We start from the raw sequence: 17,322 nt of genomic DNA on the forward strand, positions 1-17,322 counted from the left end.
TACCAGAGGTCAAAAGGAAATATCCAATATTAATTCAGTTGTAGAATTAATCAGGTACTAGAAACCAAGCAATACGTACAAAAGTCAAGTCACTTTCAACAGTGTTATGCTCACCTGTCAAAGGCAGGCAAAGGTAACAGTACAAGACTATAACATAAGTAGCCTGCGAAAACAGACAGATCTGTTGACAACCCAATAAGCTCTCTCCCTACCACACTGTATGCGTCTGCTGCAAATAGGGCAGCAGTGCCAAAGACATGTGCAACAAGGAAGACAACTCCTACTGGAATTACAATTAATTCATGGTCCACCTGTAAGAGGAAAAAAAAGAAGAAGATGCTGTCAAGTAACTGTCTACCTTAATTAATATATGTTGAAAACCATTTAAAAAATGTTTTATTCCCTTACATGCAAAGAAATTTAAATTAGAAAGTTACTGACAAAGTGTCACTAGAACTGCACTGGATTAAAAATGACGTTGTTCAGTTGTAATAGTGGGTTGTAGTGGTAGCATCCACATCTACATTTATACTCTGCAAACCACTGTGAGGAGCATCACAGAGGGTATGTCCCATTGTACCAGTTATTAGTGTTTCTTCCCATTCCATTCATGTATGGTGCACAGGAATAATGATTATTTGAATGCCTCTGGGCATGCAGTAGTTATTCCAATCTTATCCTCATGATCCCTATGTGAGCAATATGTAGCGAACTGTAGTATATTACTAAGAGTCATCATTTAAAGCCGGTTCATGAAACTTTGATAATAGACTTTCTAGGGGTAGTTTATGTCTGGCTTCAAGAGTCTGCCAGTTCAGTTCCATCAATATTTCTGTGACACTCTTCTATTGATTAAACAAGCCTGTGACTATTCATGCTGTCCTTCTCTATGTATGTTCAGTATCCCCAGTTACAGGTCCCACACACTTGAGCAATTCTAGGATGGGTGCACAAGTGATCTGTAAGCAATCTCCTTTGTAGACTGATTGCACTTCCCCAGTATTCTACCAATAAACTGAAGTCCACCACCTACTTTACCCATGACTGAACCAATGTTATCATTCCATTTCATATCCCTACAAGGAGATACACCTGGGTATTTGTATTAGTTGGCTGATTCCAGCAGTGACTTATTGATGTTATAGTCATAGGACACTATGTTTTTTTGTTTTGTGAAGTGCACAATTTTACATTTCTGAACATTGAGGGTAAGTTGCCAATCTCTGCACCACTTTGAAATCTTATCAAGATCTGACTGAATATTAATGCAAACTCTTTCAGATAGTACTTCATTACAAATAACTGCATCATCTGCAAAAAGTCTGAGGTTACAATTAATATTAATCTGTAAGGTCATTAATATACAACATAAACAGCAGGAGTTCCAACGCACTTCCCAGGGGCACACACAAATTACTTCTACATCTGACAATTACTCTCCATCCAAGATAACATGTTGTGTCCTCCCTACCAAAATGTCCTCACTCCAATCACAAATTTCACTTGGTATTCCATGTGATCACACTATTAAAATTAAGTGTAGCTGAGGTACTGAGTCAAATACTTTCCAGAAATCAAGCAATACTGTCTCAACCTGATTGCCTTGCTACAAAGTTTTCAGTTTGTTGTGTGAGAAAAGTCCAAGTTGGGTTTCACATGGTTGATATTTCTGGAATCCATGCTGGCTGGCATTGAGGATGTCATTTTGTTAAAGATACCTCATTATGTCCGAGCTCAGAATATGTTCTAAGATTCTGCAACAAAGGATATTGGAGGGTAGCTTTGTGGATCATTTCTACTATCCTTTTTGTAGACAGGTGTGATCCATGCTTTTCCCCAAGAACTGGGCACAGTTTTTTGTTCGAGGGATCTACAATAGACTACAGTTAAAACAGGGGCTAACTCAGCCACAAATTCAGTATAGAATGTGATAGGTATTCCGTCAGGCCATGGAGTATTGTACAATGTTAGCAGTTTCAGCTGTTTTAGTGACTTCAGCTGTTTCTCAACATAACTGACACTAATACTTCTTTCATTCATCATTTCAGGGGTACAAGGATTAAGAAGGACAACCCAGGAGAATTGCCCCAGTTTAAAGTAACATTTGAAAGTGGAGTTAAGCATTTCAGTTTTTGCTTTGCTACCCTCAATTTCTGTTCCTGCCTCGTTCGCTGGGGACTGGATACTAACTTTGGTGCCACTAACAGCCTTTACGTATGATCAGGATTTCTTTGGATTCTGTGAAAGACCATTTTATAGTATTCTGCTATGGTAGTCATTGCAGGCATCACCCATTGCTCTCTTGATAGCCAAACATGTTTCATTCAGCATCTCTCTATCTACAGCCCTCTGCTTAGTTTCACACCTGTTATGCTGTTACCTCTGTTTCTTTAAAAGTCTCTGTACAGTGACTGAATACCATGGAGGTTCCTTCCCATTATTGAATGTTCTACTGGATACATATTTATCCAGTGCATGGTCAACTATTCTTTTAAACTTCAGCCACAGTTCCTCTAAATGCTCCTGCCTTATGCTGAAAGTTTCAGTTTCCTCACTGAGATACGATACTACTGATTTTTTATCTAGTTTATTGAATATATATATATATCTTTCTGCTTGATTTAGTTGTCTGTTACACTTTGGCAATCGGTCACTGATATCAGTTTCGATGTGGAAATCCTCAAAGAGCTATCTGTTCCAGGTAGTTTTCAGAGAAGGCATTTAGTACTGCTTCATAGGATGTGTGATCATGCCCACCACTAACAAAACTGTAATTTTCTCAATTAACTGTTGGATAATTAAAGGCTCCACCAATGATTACAGGACGATTTGGGGATTTATGTACAAGGGAACTGAGGTTCTCTCTAAAGTTTTCGGTTACATCGGGCCTGAGTCTGGTGGGCAATACAAGGATCCAATTATCATTTTATGTTCACCCCTGATACTGAATCTTGCCCAAACAATCTCACATGCAGCTTAAATTTCTATCTCAGTGGATTTAAGTTTCTCGTCTACTGCGACAAATACACCACATCCATTTTTCATTTGCCTATCCTTTCAATATACACTTAAATTTTCCCCAAAAATGTCACTGCTATCTATTTCAGGTTTCAACCAGGTTTTTGCCTTTCATGAGCAGTTCAAACTCTGGCACTTTATCACGAATACTTCGGCAGTTTACCATTACGATTTTAATACTCTCACCTGTGAAAGCTATCATTATCTGAATTGGACAGAGTGTCGCCTAATCTAAAAAAAAAAAAAAAACTTGTGTGCATCCCACACACAGTCAGTTATCTGTGTGGCAACCTCTGATGTGTAGTGCACATCTGACTCATTTAGGTAGACTCTACAGTTCTCAACCCTATTGATGCAAGTCCAGGAAATCACAGCCAAGTCAATCACAGAACCTTTGAAGTCACTGGTTCGCCTTTCCACTCAACTCAGAAGCAAAGTACCATGATCAGTTCAGGGGACAATGCTGCAAATTGTGAGCTTTGTTGAAATTAAATGTGCAAGGCTGGTCTTCTCAATCTTCTCTGCCAGCCACTGGAATGACCTAAGTATGAGCTCCGAGCCCAAACGACATTTCTTCCAACATGTGCCACAGTCTGCGCCAATGGCCTTGCCACATTGATAACACCGGTTTCCATCAGATTACCGAAGTTAAGAGCTGTCGGGCTGGGCTAGCACTTGAATGGGTGACCATCCGGTCTGCCAGTCTGCCGAGTGCTGTTGGCAAGTGGGGTGCACTCAGTCATTGTGAGCCAAACTGAGAATTTACTTGACTGAGAAGTAGCGGCTCCAGTCTTGGCAAGTGACACTCGGTCGGGAGAACGATGTGCTGACCACATGCCCCTCATATCCGCATCCAGTAACGCCTATGGGCTGAGGATGATACGGTGGCTGGTTGGTACTGTTGGGACTTCATGACCTGTTCGGGAGGAGCAGTTTTTTTTCGTGCCACAGTCTGCAGTTGGTTGCACCCTGTTCCCTCAATGGCCGCTGTCACAGCCTCTTCAACATGTTGACTGAGGCCCCCAGGCACATATACGGAGTGCACTGTGTGTCCTATCCTGTCCCTTCCTGCCATTTCCCTAACGGGTACCATCAATTGCCATACGCTTGAAATGCCGATGATTAAGACACCCCTATTCTTTTGTGTTTGCCTCCTCTTGGGCACCATACAAAACAGGTTTCCTCAAAAACAGGTGAAGTGAGTCCCACTGGCTCAGTTTCAGTGTCCATGAGAGACAGTAGCATCAGCAGTGAATGGCAGTTTCGTACTCATCTCCAATAAACAAATCTAAAACAACTTACAAGGAGATGAGGTACTGGCAGGATTGAAGCTGTGAAGACGGGTCGTGAGTTGTGCTTGGGTAGCTCAGTTGCCCGTGAAAGGCAAAGGTCCCGAGCTCAAGACTCGGTCCGGCACACAGTTTTAATCTGTCAGGAAGTTTCAACTTACTAATACTCAGAATATACCTCATGACCACAAAAATAACAAAATTTATGTCAGAACTCTCTAATCTGTAGAAATTTTGAGAATGTTCAACCTCATATGTACACTCAATCAAATAGGACTAAATTCACAAAGCCGCAAGCCGAATTTTCACTTTTCCAAAAGGTTTGAACCTGTTAAGCATCAGTAGGTTGTGAAATAGGTTCAGTGTCTAATAAGACAATTTCCTGTTACTACCAGAAATTCATTTCAATGTTTTATTCTTCCGTTAGATACATTCCAAACACTTTGATTCTTACTGCTTGGTTCCCCAAATACCAAATATGTTTTGTTTAATATGTTTGAAGCCGAAGACTAATTTTCCTCTGATAGAAAATGAGTTCATATCAATACATCAAAGAAAAAAACTAACTGGGACTAGTCACACTTCATTAAGTGGGGGGAAAATGACTGTCTCACATATTTTTTTACATCATTTGCTTCAGTCACTGTTCACAAAAAAGGCATCACAATCAGTCTTGACTTATTACAGTCCTCATCAGATATTCAACTGATAAGCTGCTATGAAACATATTCAGATAATCTGATGATGACAGTAATAAGTTGAAACAGGTAATGATACCATTTGTGTATCCTGAGGCTGCATTATATAATAATGAAGCAATTCATCTTTTTGTTCCTTCCTCCTTTTTTTATAGCCCAGTAATCCAATTTTCAACGATGAAAAATAATCAAATACAGTTTTATATTTGTAACTTACCTCATTCTGCTTATTTGCAGTGACTTCACTATCTGTGGTTTCAGAAATCTTGTCATCAGATTTATCAGTACTTTGTTTCTGAGATTCTGGTGATATTTCTTGCAACTTTGACTGATCAGGAAACTGTTCAATACGATTTTCATCTCTCTCTTTCTTCTGCTCCTCAAATATTTTTAACCAGAGGGCAAAAGCTTTAATAAATAGGCCAGCACATAACAAGCCAAGACATGGCATATACATACCTGGAAAAGAAGTCCCAGCATTATGAGAGCAACTTACTGCATCATCATCATCATCATCAGCAGCAGCAGCAGCAGGAGCATCGGCAGCACTGACCAGTCACCCACTGCTGGATTAATTCTTCACCAAGACATTTTCATGCATTACAATCGTAAATGGTATACATTTATGTTGCCATTTCATGTTTTTTAATATCATCTACCCACCTCCAATTAGGTTGTTGTCCAATTTTTTTGTATCTTGGAATTCAGAAAAAACACAGCATCCATTCAAGTTGCTTCATGTCCCAACAACCTCTGTTTTGTTTACATTACAGTCATAATTAGACCTACCTTGCTGATCTGTCTCCTGATCTTTTTGTTTTCCTGTTTCTCCAAATAAAACAATAAAACGAATTAAGAAACAATTTACACTTAGATATGTTTATGATTCCATAACAACAATACTGGCATGCAGAAGGCAATACCAGAAGAGAAGAAAGGCACAGCACATGCTGATAATCTCCATACTGGTAGATGAGGTGTACAAAACCAATCAAGATATACTAAAAAGAAAGGATGGCAGAAGATGAAGCTGTCACAATACAAATACTTAAGGTGAAACCAAAATAATACAAAAGAAAACTGTTTACAGACTTTTTGTGGAGGAAGACAATTCCTCAAATAAACAAATATTTCATTGTTCAACTTCACAATACATGTGAAAGACATACACTATCAACCTTCTTCTCCTTTGCAATCTCAAAACATTCACTCAAAGTATCACCAAGTGCGCAGAGTGTGGGCAAAAAAACATCGCATCCAATTATGCAAAGGAACAAGCTCACTTTAGGTGCTGATACATCACAAGGGACTACTTGTCACTCAGGAATGAAATTCTAGAAAGAGCAATGACTATAAATTACCACGTTGCTTAAGATTCATAGTTTTTGAGGAGTCTTAATTTGAGCAAAATCTGTTCAAGCAACCCTTGAGGAACACTGCACTGACTTTATATATGTTAGTAGAAATAAGAATTATTTGTCAATATCCAGATAGTGAAAAATTTAGAACTGAAAGAGGACTCAGGAAAGGAGATTTTGTACCACCAACACCACTCTCAATAGCACTTTTAAGACATTTGCAAGACTGCCTTGCATATTACCCTGTCTTCCACCTTTAAGCTCTCAGATTTTCAAATCTCGTCTGGTGCAGTTCCCAACAGTCAGCCTTTCCTTCTAATCCCGCCTGGTAAGTCTCCCATGACCTGCAATTCTGAGTGACTTTCCCATAATCTATGCCTTTTCCTAAACCTCTCCAGTCCTTTTCCTTCCTTCCCCTTCAATCCTTCTGCTGGAAGGAGCAGCCACTGGCTCCAAAAGCTTGCATCATCATAATGTCCTTTTATGTGCATGTTCTGCTGATGCTTGGTGGGTAGATTTTTATATGGCCTTGCTGTTCTGGTACTGCGAACGGCTGAAAGCAAGGGGAAACTACAACCGTAATTTTTCCTGAGGGCATGCAGCTTTACTGTATGATTAAATGATGATGGCGTCCTCTTGGGTAAAATATTCCGGAGGTAAAATAGTCCCCCATTCGGATCTCCGGGCGGGGGACTGCTCAAGAGGACGTTGTTATCAGGAGAAAGAAAACTGGCGTTCTACGGATCGGAGTGTGGAATGTCAGATCCCTCAATCGGGCAGGCAGGTTAAAAAATTTAAAAAGGGAGATGGATAGGTTAAAGTTAGATATAGTGGGAATTAGTGAAGTTCGGTGGCAGGAGGAACAAGACTTTTGGTCAGGTGAATACAGGGTTATAAATACAAAATCAAATAGGGGTAATGTAGGAGTAGGTTTAATAATGAATAAAAAAATAGGAGTACGGGTAAGCTACTACAAACAGCATAGTGAACGCATAACTGTGGCTAAGATAGACACGAATCCAACGCCTACTACAATAGTACAAATTTATATGCCAACTAGCTCTGCATATGACGAAGAAATTGATTCAATGTATGATGAAATAAAAGAAATTATTCAGATAGTGAAGGGTAACGAAAATTTAATAGTCACGGGTGACTGGAATTCAAGAGTAGGAAAAGGGAGGGAAGGAAACATAGTAGGTGAATATGGATTGGGGCTAAGAAAAGAAAGAGGAAGCCGCCTGGTAGAATTTTGCACAGAGCATAACTTAATCGTAGCTAACACTTGGTTTAAGAATCATGAAAGAAGGTTGTATACATGGAAGAACCCTGGAGATACAAAAAGGTGTCAGATAGATTATATAATGGTAAGACAGAGATTTAGGAGCCAGGTTTTAAATTGTAAGACATTTCCAGGGGCAGATGTGGACTGACCACAATCTATTGGTTATGACCTGTGGATTAAAACTGAAGAAACTGCAAAAAGGTGGGAATTTAAGGAAATGGGACCTGGATAAACTGAAAGAAGAGCATAAGGGAACAATTGACAGGAATGGGGGAAATAAATACAGTAGAAGAAGAATGGGTAGCTTTGAAGGATGAAATAGTAAAGGCAGCAGTGGATCAAATAGGTAAAAAGACGAGGGCTAGTAGAAGCCCTTGGGTAACAGAAGAAATATTGAATTTAATTGATGAAAGGAGAAAATATAAAAACACAGTAAATGAAGCAGGCAAAAAGGAATACAAAATTCTCAAAAATGAGATCGACAGGAAGTGCAAAATGGCTAAGCAGGGATGGCTAGAGGACAAATGTAAGGATGTAGAGGCTTATCTCACTAGGGGTAAGATAAATACTGCCTACAGGAAAATTAAAGAGACCTTTGGAGATAAGAGAACCACTTGTATGAACATCAAGAGCTCAGATGGAAACCCAGTTCTAAGCAAAGAAGGGAAACCAGAAAGGTGGAAGGAGTATATAGAGGGTCTATACAAGGGCGATGTACTTGAGGACAGTATTATGGAAATGGAAGAAGATGTGGATGAAGATGAAATGGGAGATATGATACAGTGTGAAGAGTTTGACCGAGCACTGAATGACCTGAATGGAAACAAGGCCCCAGGAGTAGACAACATTCCATTAGAACTACTGACAGCCTTGGGAGAGCCAGTCCTGACAAAACTCTACCATCTGGTGAGCAAGATGTATGAGACAGGCCAAATACTCTCAAACTTCAAGAAGAATATAATAATTCCAATCCCAAAGAAAGCAGGTGTCGACAGATGTGAAAGTTACTGAACTATCAGTTTAATAAGTCACAGCTGCAAAATACTAACGCGAATTCTTTACAGACGAATGGAAAAATTGATAGAAGCCAACCTCGGCAAAGATCAGTTTGGATTCTGTAGAAATGTTGGAACACGTGAGGCAATACTGACCCTACGACTTATCTTAGAAAATAGATTAAGAAAAGGCAAACCTACGTTTCTAGCATTTGTAGACTTAGAGAAAGATTTTGACAATGTTGACTGGAAAACTCTCTTTCAAATTCTGAAGGTGGCAGGGGTAAAATACAGGGAGCGAAAGGCTATTTACAATTTGTACAGAAACCAGATGGCAGTTATAAGAGTCGAGGGGTATGAAAGGGAAGCAGTGGTTGGGAAGGGAGTGAGACAGGGTTGTAGCCTCTCCCTGATGTTATTCAATCTGTATATTGGGCAAGCAGTAAAGGAAACAAAAGAAAAATTTGGAGTAGGTATTAAAATCCAGGGAGAAGAAATAAAAACTTTGAGGTTCGGCGATGACATTGTAATTCTGTCAGAGATAGCAAAGGACTTGGAGGAGCAGTGTCTTGAAAGGAGGATATAACATGAACATCAACAAAAGCAAAACAAGGATAATGGAATGTAGACGAATTAAGTCAGGTGATTCTGAGGGAATTACATTAGGAAATGTGACACTTAAAGTAGTAAAGGAATTTTGCTATTTGAGGAGCAAAATAACTCACGATGGTCGAAGTAGAGAGGATATAAAATGTAGACTGGCAATGGCAAGGAAAGCATTTCTGAAGGAGAAAAATTTGTGAACATCGAGTATAGATTTAAATGTCAGAAAGTCGTTTCTGAAAGTATTTGTTTGGAGTGTATGGAAGTGAAACGTGGATAATAAATAGTTTGGACAAGAAGAGAATAGAAGCTTTCAAAATGTGGTGCTACAAAAGAATGCTGAAGATTAGATGGGTAGATCATATAACTAATAAGGAGGTACTGAATAGAATTGGGGAGAAGAAGAGCTTGTGGCACAACTTGACTAGAAGAAGGTATCGTTTGGTAGGACATGTCCTGAACCATCGAGGGATCACCAATTTAGTATTCGAGGGCAGCGTGGAGGGTAAAAATTGTAGAGGGAGACCAAGAGATGAATACACTAATGAGATTCAGAAGGAGGTAGGCTGCAGTAGGTACTGGGAGATGAAGAAGCTTGCACAGGATAGAGTAGCATGGAGAGCTGCATAAAACCAGTCACAGGACTTAAGACCACAACAACAACATATTATATTTCTCTTTTGACACATAATAGCAGATCTATTTTGCAAATTTACTTTTTAAAGGTCACTTACCTATGGAAATATAGCGGTCAGTTGCTGGTTGAAGATAGAAAAAGTAAGACTGATGAAATCTCTCCAACAAGTTGTTAAGACTTCTAAACACTCCTTCCAGCACCCTATATAGCAAGAAAACAGTTATGTATGAAGCTTTTTTTAATAAACCAATGCTTTTGAAGAGCACTAAAATTGAAATATATTTCTATTGCTGTAAAATAATAATAGAGTTATTCAAATAATGGAAGGTCCAGGATGGAATGTAATAATATGAAAAGGATAGTTGCTACTCACCATTCACCAGAGTCACAGAAAGGCACAACAAAAAGACTGTCAGAACGTTAGCTTTCGGCCAACAAGGCCTTTGTCAAAAGCAAACACACACACACACACACACACACACAAATGCAACTCACACAGACATGCTCTGGAGATGACTGCAAGTAGCACCACATTATGAGAGAAGCAACCAGGTGGAGGTAAGGAGGAGGCTGGGGCAGGGAGTGGGAGCAATAGCAGGGTAGGGGTGGGGGATGGTAAGGTGCTGCTGGGAGCATGCAGGGACGAGATGGAGAGTAGGGCAGCTGGTGCAGTCGGTAGGTTAGACGGAGATGAAGGGCGGAGGGGGGGGCGGTATTGGAAGTGGAAAAGGAAAGAAGTAAAAAGACTGGTTTGATTGCGTTGGTGGAAAAGAGAGCTGTGTAGTGCTGGAATGGGAACAGGAAAGGGGCTAGATGGGTAAGGACAATGACTCTGAAGGTGGAGGCCAGGAGTGTTACGGGAACACAGGATATATTGCAGGGAGAGTTCTCACCTGCACAATTCAGAAAATCTGGTGTTGGTGGGAAGGATCCAAATGGCACAGGCTGTGAAGCAGTCACTTACATGAATAATGTGATGTTGAGTGGTCTGCTCAGTAGCAGGGTGGTGCAATCGTTTCTTGGCCACATTTTGTTGGTGGCCATTCATGTGGACAGACAGCTTGTTGGTTGTCATACACACGTAGAATGCAGCACAGTGGTTGTAGCTTAACTTGTAGATCACATGACCAGTTTCACCAGTAGTTCTGCCTTTGATGGGATAGGTGATGTTCGTAAGTGGACTGGAGTAGGTGGTGGTAAGAGGACGTATGGGACAGGTATTGCATTTATGTGTGTGTGTGTGTGTGTGTGTGTGTGTGTGTGTGTGTGTGTGAGAGAGAGAGAGAGAGAGAGAGAGAGAGAGAGAGAGAGATATCTTTGTTGCTCATCACCTGGACATTTTCTTTTGAACCGAGACTGCAACAGCCTCCACTCAGCATTTTTTGAATCTCAATATTAAACCATGGTGCATCTTTTCCATCCTCTCTCCAGATCATGATTTACTATCTGCTTAAACTTTGTCCATAATTCCTCCCTGATTGCAATAAAGTGATATCTGGCATAAGCCTGTTGAAGATTTCCTGCACGCTACTGAGCAACGATAGCCCCTACAGGGAGAGAGATGGTTGCCTCGACATAAATACCAATCGCAGAGCCGACACCAGTCTGCCACTGTCACAGATGGGTGGATTGTGGGCTCTTCCTTATCATCCCATTTCAGGACACCAGTATTCCTCAAACTTCAGCAGATGGACCAAGGCCTACCTAACTGGCAGGCCAGGAGTGCCATACTACGCAGCTACATTACAACCATTATCACAGTTCAACACATGTAGAACAGTAGTGAACGGGAGGGGACAGAGCACCTCCTAAATTGGCATTTGTGTCCAACACACACACACACACACACACACACACACACACACACACCGCGTCCACTCACTGCCATGTTACGGCGAGCGGCAAAGCCACTGTGGGTGTCACCTGCCATAGCAGCAGCTAATGAGGACCACGTGTGTGGACTCACAGCCGGTTATGACACGATTCCTCGGTAGACATCAACAGCTGATGTCAACAGTGAGTCAAGACACTGCTTGTAACTTGTGGCAATAAATAACTAATTCTGAATCTTCTATCTGAGGAAAACTGGCAAGGGGTGAAATGGGAGAGTGCCCGAAAACACAGAACCATCTCTACTCCCTCCCTTCGAACAGTTGACTCTCGCAAAATTCGTGTCACAGTCATCATGCTTCTGACACTTGCAGTGTCAGCATAAGAAGTCCATAAGAAATGTTTCGTACTGGAGCACACCAGCAGCTACAATTGTGGGACAAGTCCCTCAAAAGCTTCGTTGCTCACACAAATATGGTTTGGTTGTGATCATGGCGAAAATAGGATAAAGTTAGTTAAAAGTTACTTTTTATTGAAGTTATACATGTATCTGAATTTAGAGGAAATTAAAGGGCACTGTATTTAGTACTGGTAGATCATAAAATTTGTAATTTGTCTGACCTCAGTACACCTTGTGACAAGTTTATTTTTGTAACATGTTGCACTTGTGGGAATTATGGTCATGCAAAAGAGGGCTGTATTAAGTGTCGTTGGACGTCAATAAGACAAAGTAATAGGTAATTTTTTATATGCATGAGAGTGTATATTGCGGACGAAGTATAAAGCTAACTGGGATATAAAAGGAAATTGCACAAATTTGACACAAATGCGAGCAATGACTATAACAGACTCAGTATCAGCTATAACAGAGCACATTAGATTATTAACCCCTTAACTTAACAATTTTTTTTCAGATTATGTTCCAAAAAATTATAACTTTTTTCTTAATGAAAGACATCCTACAATGAATGACATTACATATAAACACATAAAAACAGCTTTTAAGGCTCAAAATAAAAAGTTACAAAATTTTGCAAATGACCAACAATAAAATCCTGAGTATACTCATTCACTGGACTTCGACTAAAATATCCTGAAACGTAAAGTCATTTTTTAGTTTCTGTGTAGCTGTGAAGTCTAACCATGCATTTTACAACAATCTCCTGTGAAGACAAATCCTGGAGCATCTGGTTGGAGCACAGTAGATGTATTTATCTCGTACCACTGATGAACGCTTGTCACTCAACTGACAAACTGCCATCACTTTCTGTCTCTAATGAAGTAACATCACATTCCTCTTCGGTTTCTGAGCTGCTAAATTCAATGTCAAACTCAGGATCACCACAGTAATCCGTTTATGAAAGCACTACTAAACAACCACTATAGGAGAGAGCCTGAAAGTGAGCATTTTGTTACTGAGTATCCAATGCTGCACACAGTAAAGACGATATCTAGTGGCAACCATGTCAACCAAAACACGACAACCAGGCTACAAATGTAGTACCAGAAGCTCTCTATCAGCAGAACATGTAACTACCAGTGCTGAAATGAATATAAGTGGGATTTTATTTTTTTGAAGGTCTTTTCTTAAGTTGCCCGAGTATATTTGGAATTTAACATTTGTGTCAAAACAATAAAAATTAGATAACTTGAGGCTTTATGTCAAGCGGTTAAAGGAAAAGAGTGAGAAAATGGCTCAGCAGCTGGATAGTCAAACAGCTGACCCTTCAGAATCAGGTCCTTTGTGAGTGAAATTGATACTGGCTGCTCATTCTCCATCTGCAGATCTTGTAGCTGCTGGTCTTACGTCCATTTTTTCTGGCAAAACAGCGGAGGATGTCACTATTTTTATGCTGGATGTGTTATCCACAGCCAGCTTGTACAACTGAACTGAACAAACATAATTGCAGATGGCCCAATTGTGCAAGTCAGGTGAGGCTAAGATGTACATCACATATCATGAGGTATTGAATAACCTAACCTAACCTAACCTAACCTAACCTAACCACAGTGTCACCAGCCACAATGTTTTAGTTGTCAATGAGTTCGTCACAAGGCACAGAAATGTAGATCAAAGAAATAGGGTAACTATAATGGGAAAAGTCAAACAATGGAAAATCCAGGATGGAATGTAACAATATTATGAAATGGAAAGCTGCCACTCACCTTATAGCGGAGATGCTGAGTCGCCAATAGGCACAACATAAAGACTGTCACAAATATAGCTTTTGGCCCATAAGGCCCTCACCAAAAAATGACACACACACACACACACACACACACACACACACACACACACACACAAATGCAACTCACATGCCAGCTGTGCAGGATATAGGCCTGTAAGAATAAATTTCACAGAAGCAGGCTAGGACTTACTAGAACGAATAGAGTAAGGTATGATATGCTGAGAGAAGCAGCGAAATAGAAGCCCATAAAAAAGACCATAGAAAAGACAAGTTTAAGATGCTATGGGTGTGTTAAAACAATGGGATCTGGCAGCATAATGAGCTAGGCTCATGAAAAGATAATAGCAGGCAAGAGAACTAGAGGATGATTGGGAGACAGATGGGTCATTGGAGTACAAGGAAGTGTGATGAAGAGAGAGATCTGGGGCAGAGGGGAGAGAAAAACATGTTGGGAGGACAGGAAAAGATGGAGAGGCTTATGTCCTAAATAGACCTAGCTAGGAGCTGGAAAATGTAAAATATGATGAAGATGATGATAAGTCTTGTTTCTCAAACTAGCATGTTTTCCCAATAAAAGAGTACACTTAAGACTCAATTTTTGAAAGGTTTGCATAATAAAATCTTAATAGACTGAGTTTCTTACAATTATTACAATTTTACAAAGAAGTGTCTCCTAGCCTATACAATTTTAGAAGAAGGAAAAAAATGTCTTTCACATAGTAGAGAAACAGGGCTTTGCAAGGTATGTCTATTTGAAAACAAACCCTTATTAATGGGATTGGATTTTTGGGTTTACATGGTTTTCTTGGATCTTAAATTTTTCAAAACATCTTGCAAAAACTTATTCAGGGACTTAGGGATTCGTACATGCAAGGGCCAGCACACTGCTGCCAAACAGAATTTGTTGTTAATAACAAGAGTCAATTTAGGATGGACAGTAAAATATACAAACATAATATTAGAAGTGAAAATAATTTCCATATAAACTATGGGTCCTGATCTGCAGTTCAGAATCGAGATTTATATTTGGAGCCAAGCCTAAAACAGGCACCTGATAGAAATCAGGCAGGAAACAGAAAAATCCCAGATATTAAGAGACAGAATTAAAGACTATCTAATACGCAACTCCTCTTATAATTTGTCATTTAATTCTAATGTTGACATTAAATTGGTTTCAACTTTGTCGGTACATAAATAGCTGATAGCGTTCTGTGTGGTTACATAAATACTTTGGAGTATTAGACAGCAAAAGTAGCTAAACGAAATGAAATGTGGGTACAGCATATCTGTCTGGAGGTAGTTTGGCCACCTGATGCAAGTTTTCTTTTATTTAATGCCTCTTTAGTGACTCGCACATTGATGATGATGATGATGACAGCACGCACACCCAGTCTTGAGCAGAGAAAATCCCCGACCTGGTAGGAACCAAACCAGTAATGCTAACCACAAGACCACGAGCTGCCAACAAAAGCTGAACAGTTGACAGAAGTACCAGTGTGGCTCGTTCCCAGCAAAACCTCAGTTATGCCAAGTGCAGATAATCAGGCTTCTGGATTATCCATGCACAGTTCGATGATTTTAAGAAAAACAAAGCCTGAAGTCTTCTTTTACAATCAGAATTAATATTTTTGTTTTGGATACAAATTTCTGGGTGCAAAGACACAGCCGATAAAAACATTCACAAATACTTAAATAGTGACATCTATGAACCAGGATTTGAACAGTTACGTTATGCAGGTACAGTGAACAAAGTATGTTCAGTAGAGAAAGAGAGCAAAGAGGAAGTGATTGAGAAACCTGTTGTTGCACACACCGATGCACTGAAACTTATTGATCTGTTACAAGAGTATTCAGGACAACATTCATCTGACTATACTAATGTTCTGACACTTCTAAAATTGAGAACCACCACTAGGTAAAGAGTGAATGAAAATCAGAAGCAGAAAAAACAGAATGGTTGTTTCATAAAAGTGAAAACAAAGCAAGTGATGCAAAATACAATGTTCTTTAAGTGTAATTTTGTAAATTATAAGTAATGAAGTGGGCTTTAAAAATATATGTAAGCATGTTTCTTCAAGTACAGGAACTGGGGAAAAAAACATAAACAAAAAAACACAGGTATTTGGGATTTTCAATGTTTTTCAGCAATCTGTTCAGTCTCAAATCCACAATAACCTTGACAGTCAGGAGTTTGCTGCATTAATTCTTGTAATTATCAATATAGTTTATGAAGTGATAATTTGCTACTCATATAGTTGTAGGAATAGGTATCTCCCAAATGAAATGCATTAGATACTCTTTGGAATGTGTGAATGATGCAGTGTAATTGTCCTTTGATTGTGATTTTGCTCCAAGTTCCTTTCTGTTGATAACGCAGTCAACGTATCTTACATCTACATCTACATGATTACTCTGCAATTCACATTTAAGTGCTTGGCAGAGGGTTCATCGAACCACAATCATACTATCTCTCTACCAATCCACTCCCGAACAGCGCACGGGAAAAACGAACACCTAAACCTTTCTGTTCGAGCTCTGATTTCTCTTATTTTATTTTGATGATCATTCCTACCTATGTAGGTTGGGCTCAACAAAACATTTTCGCATTCGGAAGAGAAAGTTGGTGACTAAAATTTCATAAGTAGATCTCACCGCGTCGAAAAACGTATTTGCTGTAATGAGTTCCACCCCAACTCACGTACCATATCTGCCACACTCTCTCCCCTATTACGTGATAATACAAAATGGGCTGCCCCTTTTTGAACCCTTTCAATGTTTCCGTCAATCCCACCTGGTAAGGATCCACACCGCGCAGCAATATTCTAACAGAGGACGAACGAGTGTAGTGTAAGCTGTCTCTTTAGTGGACTTGTTGCATCTTCTAAGTGTCCTGCCAATGAAATGCAACCTTTGGCTTGACTTCCCTACAATGTTATCTATGTGGTCTTTCCAACTGAAGTTGTTCGTAATTTTAACACCCAGGTGCTTAGTTCGCAGCTTGATTAGAAGTCGCTTGTGAGGAACGGTGTCAAAAGCTTTCCGGAAATCCAGAAATATGGAATCAACTTGAGATCCCCTGTCGATAGCGGCCATTACTTCATGCGAATAAAGAGCTAGCTGCATTGCACAAGAATGATGTTTTTTGAAACCATGCTGATTACGTATCAATAGATTGTTCCCTTCGAGGTGATTCATAATGTTTGAATACAGTATATGCTCCAAAACCCTACTGCAAACCGACGTCAATGATATAGGTCTGTAGTTCGATGGATTACTCCCACTACCCTTCTTAAACACTGATGCGACCTGCACAATTTTCCAATCTGTAGGTACAGATCTATCGGTGAGCGAGTGGTTGTATATCATTGCTAAGTAGGGAGCTATTGTATCAGCGTAATCTGAAAGGAACCTAATCGGTAT

At 39.8% G+C, this 17,322-nt stretch overlaps 1 protein-coding gene across 1 annotated transcript in view; it reads right to left on the reverse strand.

The window, feature by feature from the left end:
* The window catches only part of LOC126416147 (glycosylphosphatidylinositol anchor attachment 1 protein), an 82,533-nt gene that overhangs the window by 26,893 nt on the left and 38,318 nt on the right, over positions 1-17,322 (reverse strand). The window contains exons 8-10 of the mRNA XM_050083695.1: positions 9,981-10,084; positions 5,223-5,464; positions 115-311 (exon numbers count right to left, since the gene is read on the reverse strand). Coding sequence (XP_049939652.1) covers positions 115-311; positions 5,223-5,464; positions 9,981-10,084 — 543 coding nt within the window. The remainder of the gene's footprint in view (positions 1-114; positions 312-5,222; positions 5,465-9,980; positions 10,085-17,322) is intronic.

Source organism: Schistocerca serialis, chromosome 8 (genome assembly GCF_023864345.2).
Source record: "Schistocerca serialis cubense isolate TAMUIC-IGC-003099 chromosome 8, iqSchSeri2.2, whole genome shotgun sequence".
Lineage (NCBI taxonomy): Eukaryota > Metazoa > Arthropoda > Insecta > Orthoptera > Acrididae > Schistocerca > Schistocerca serialis.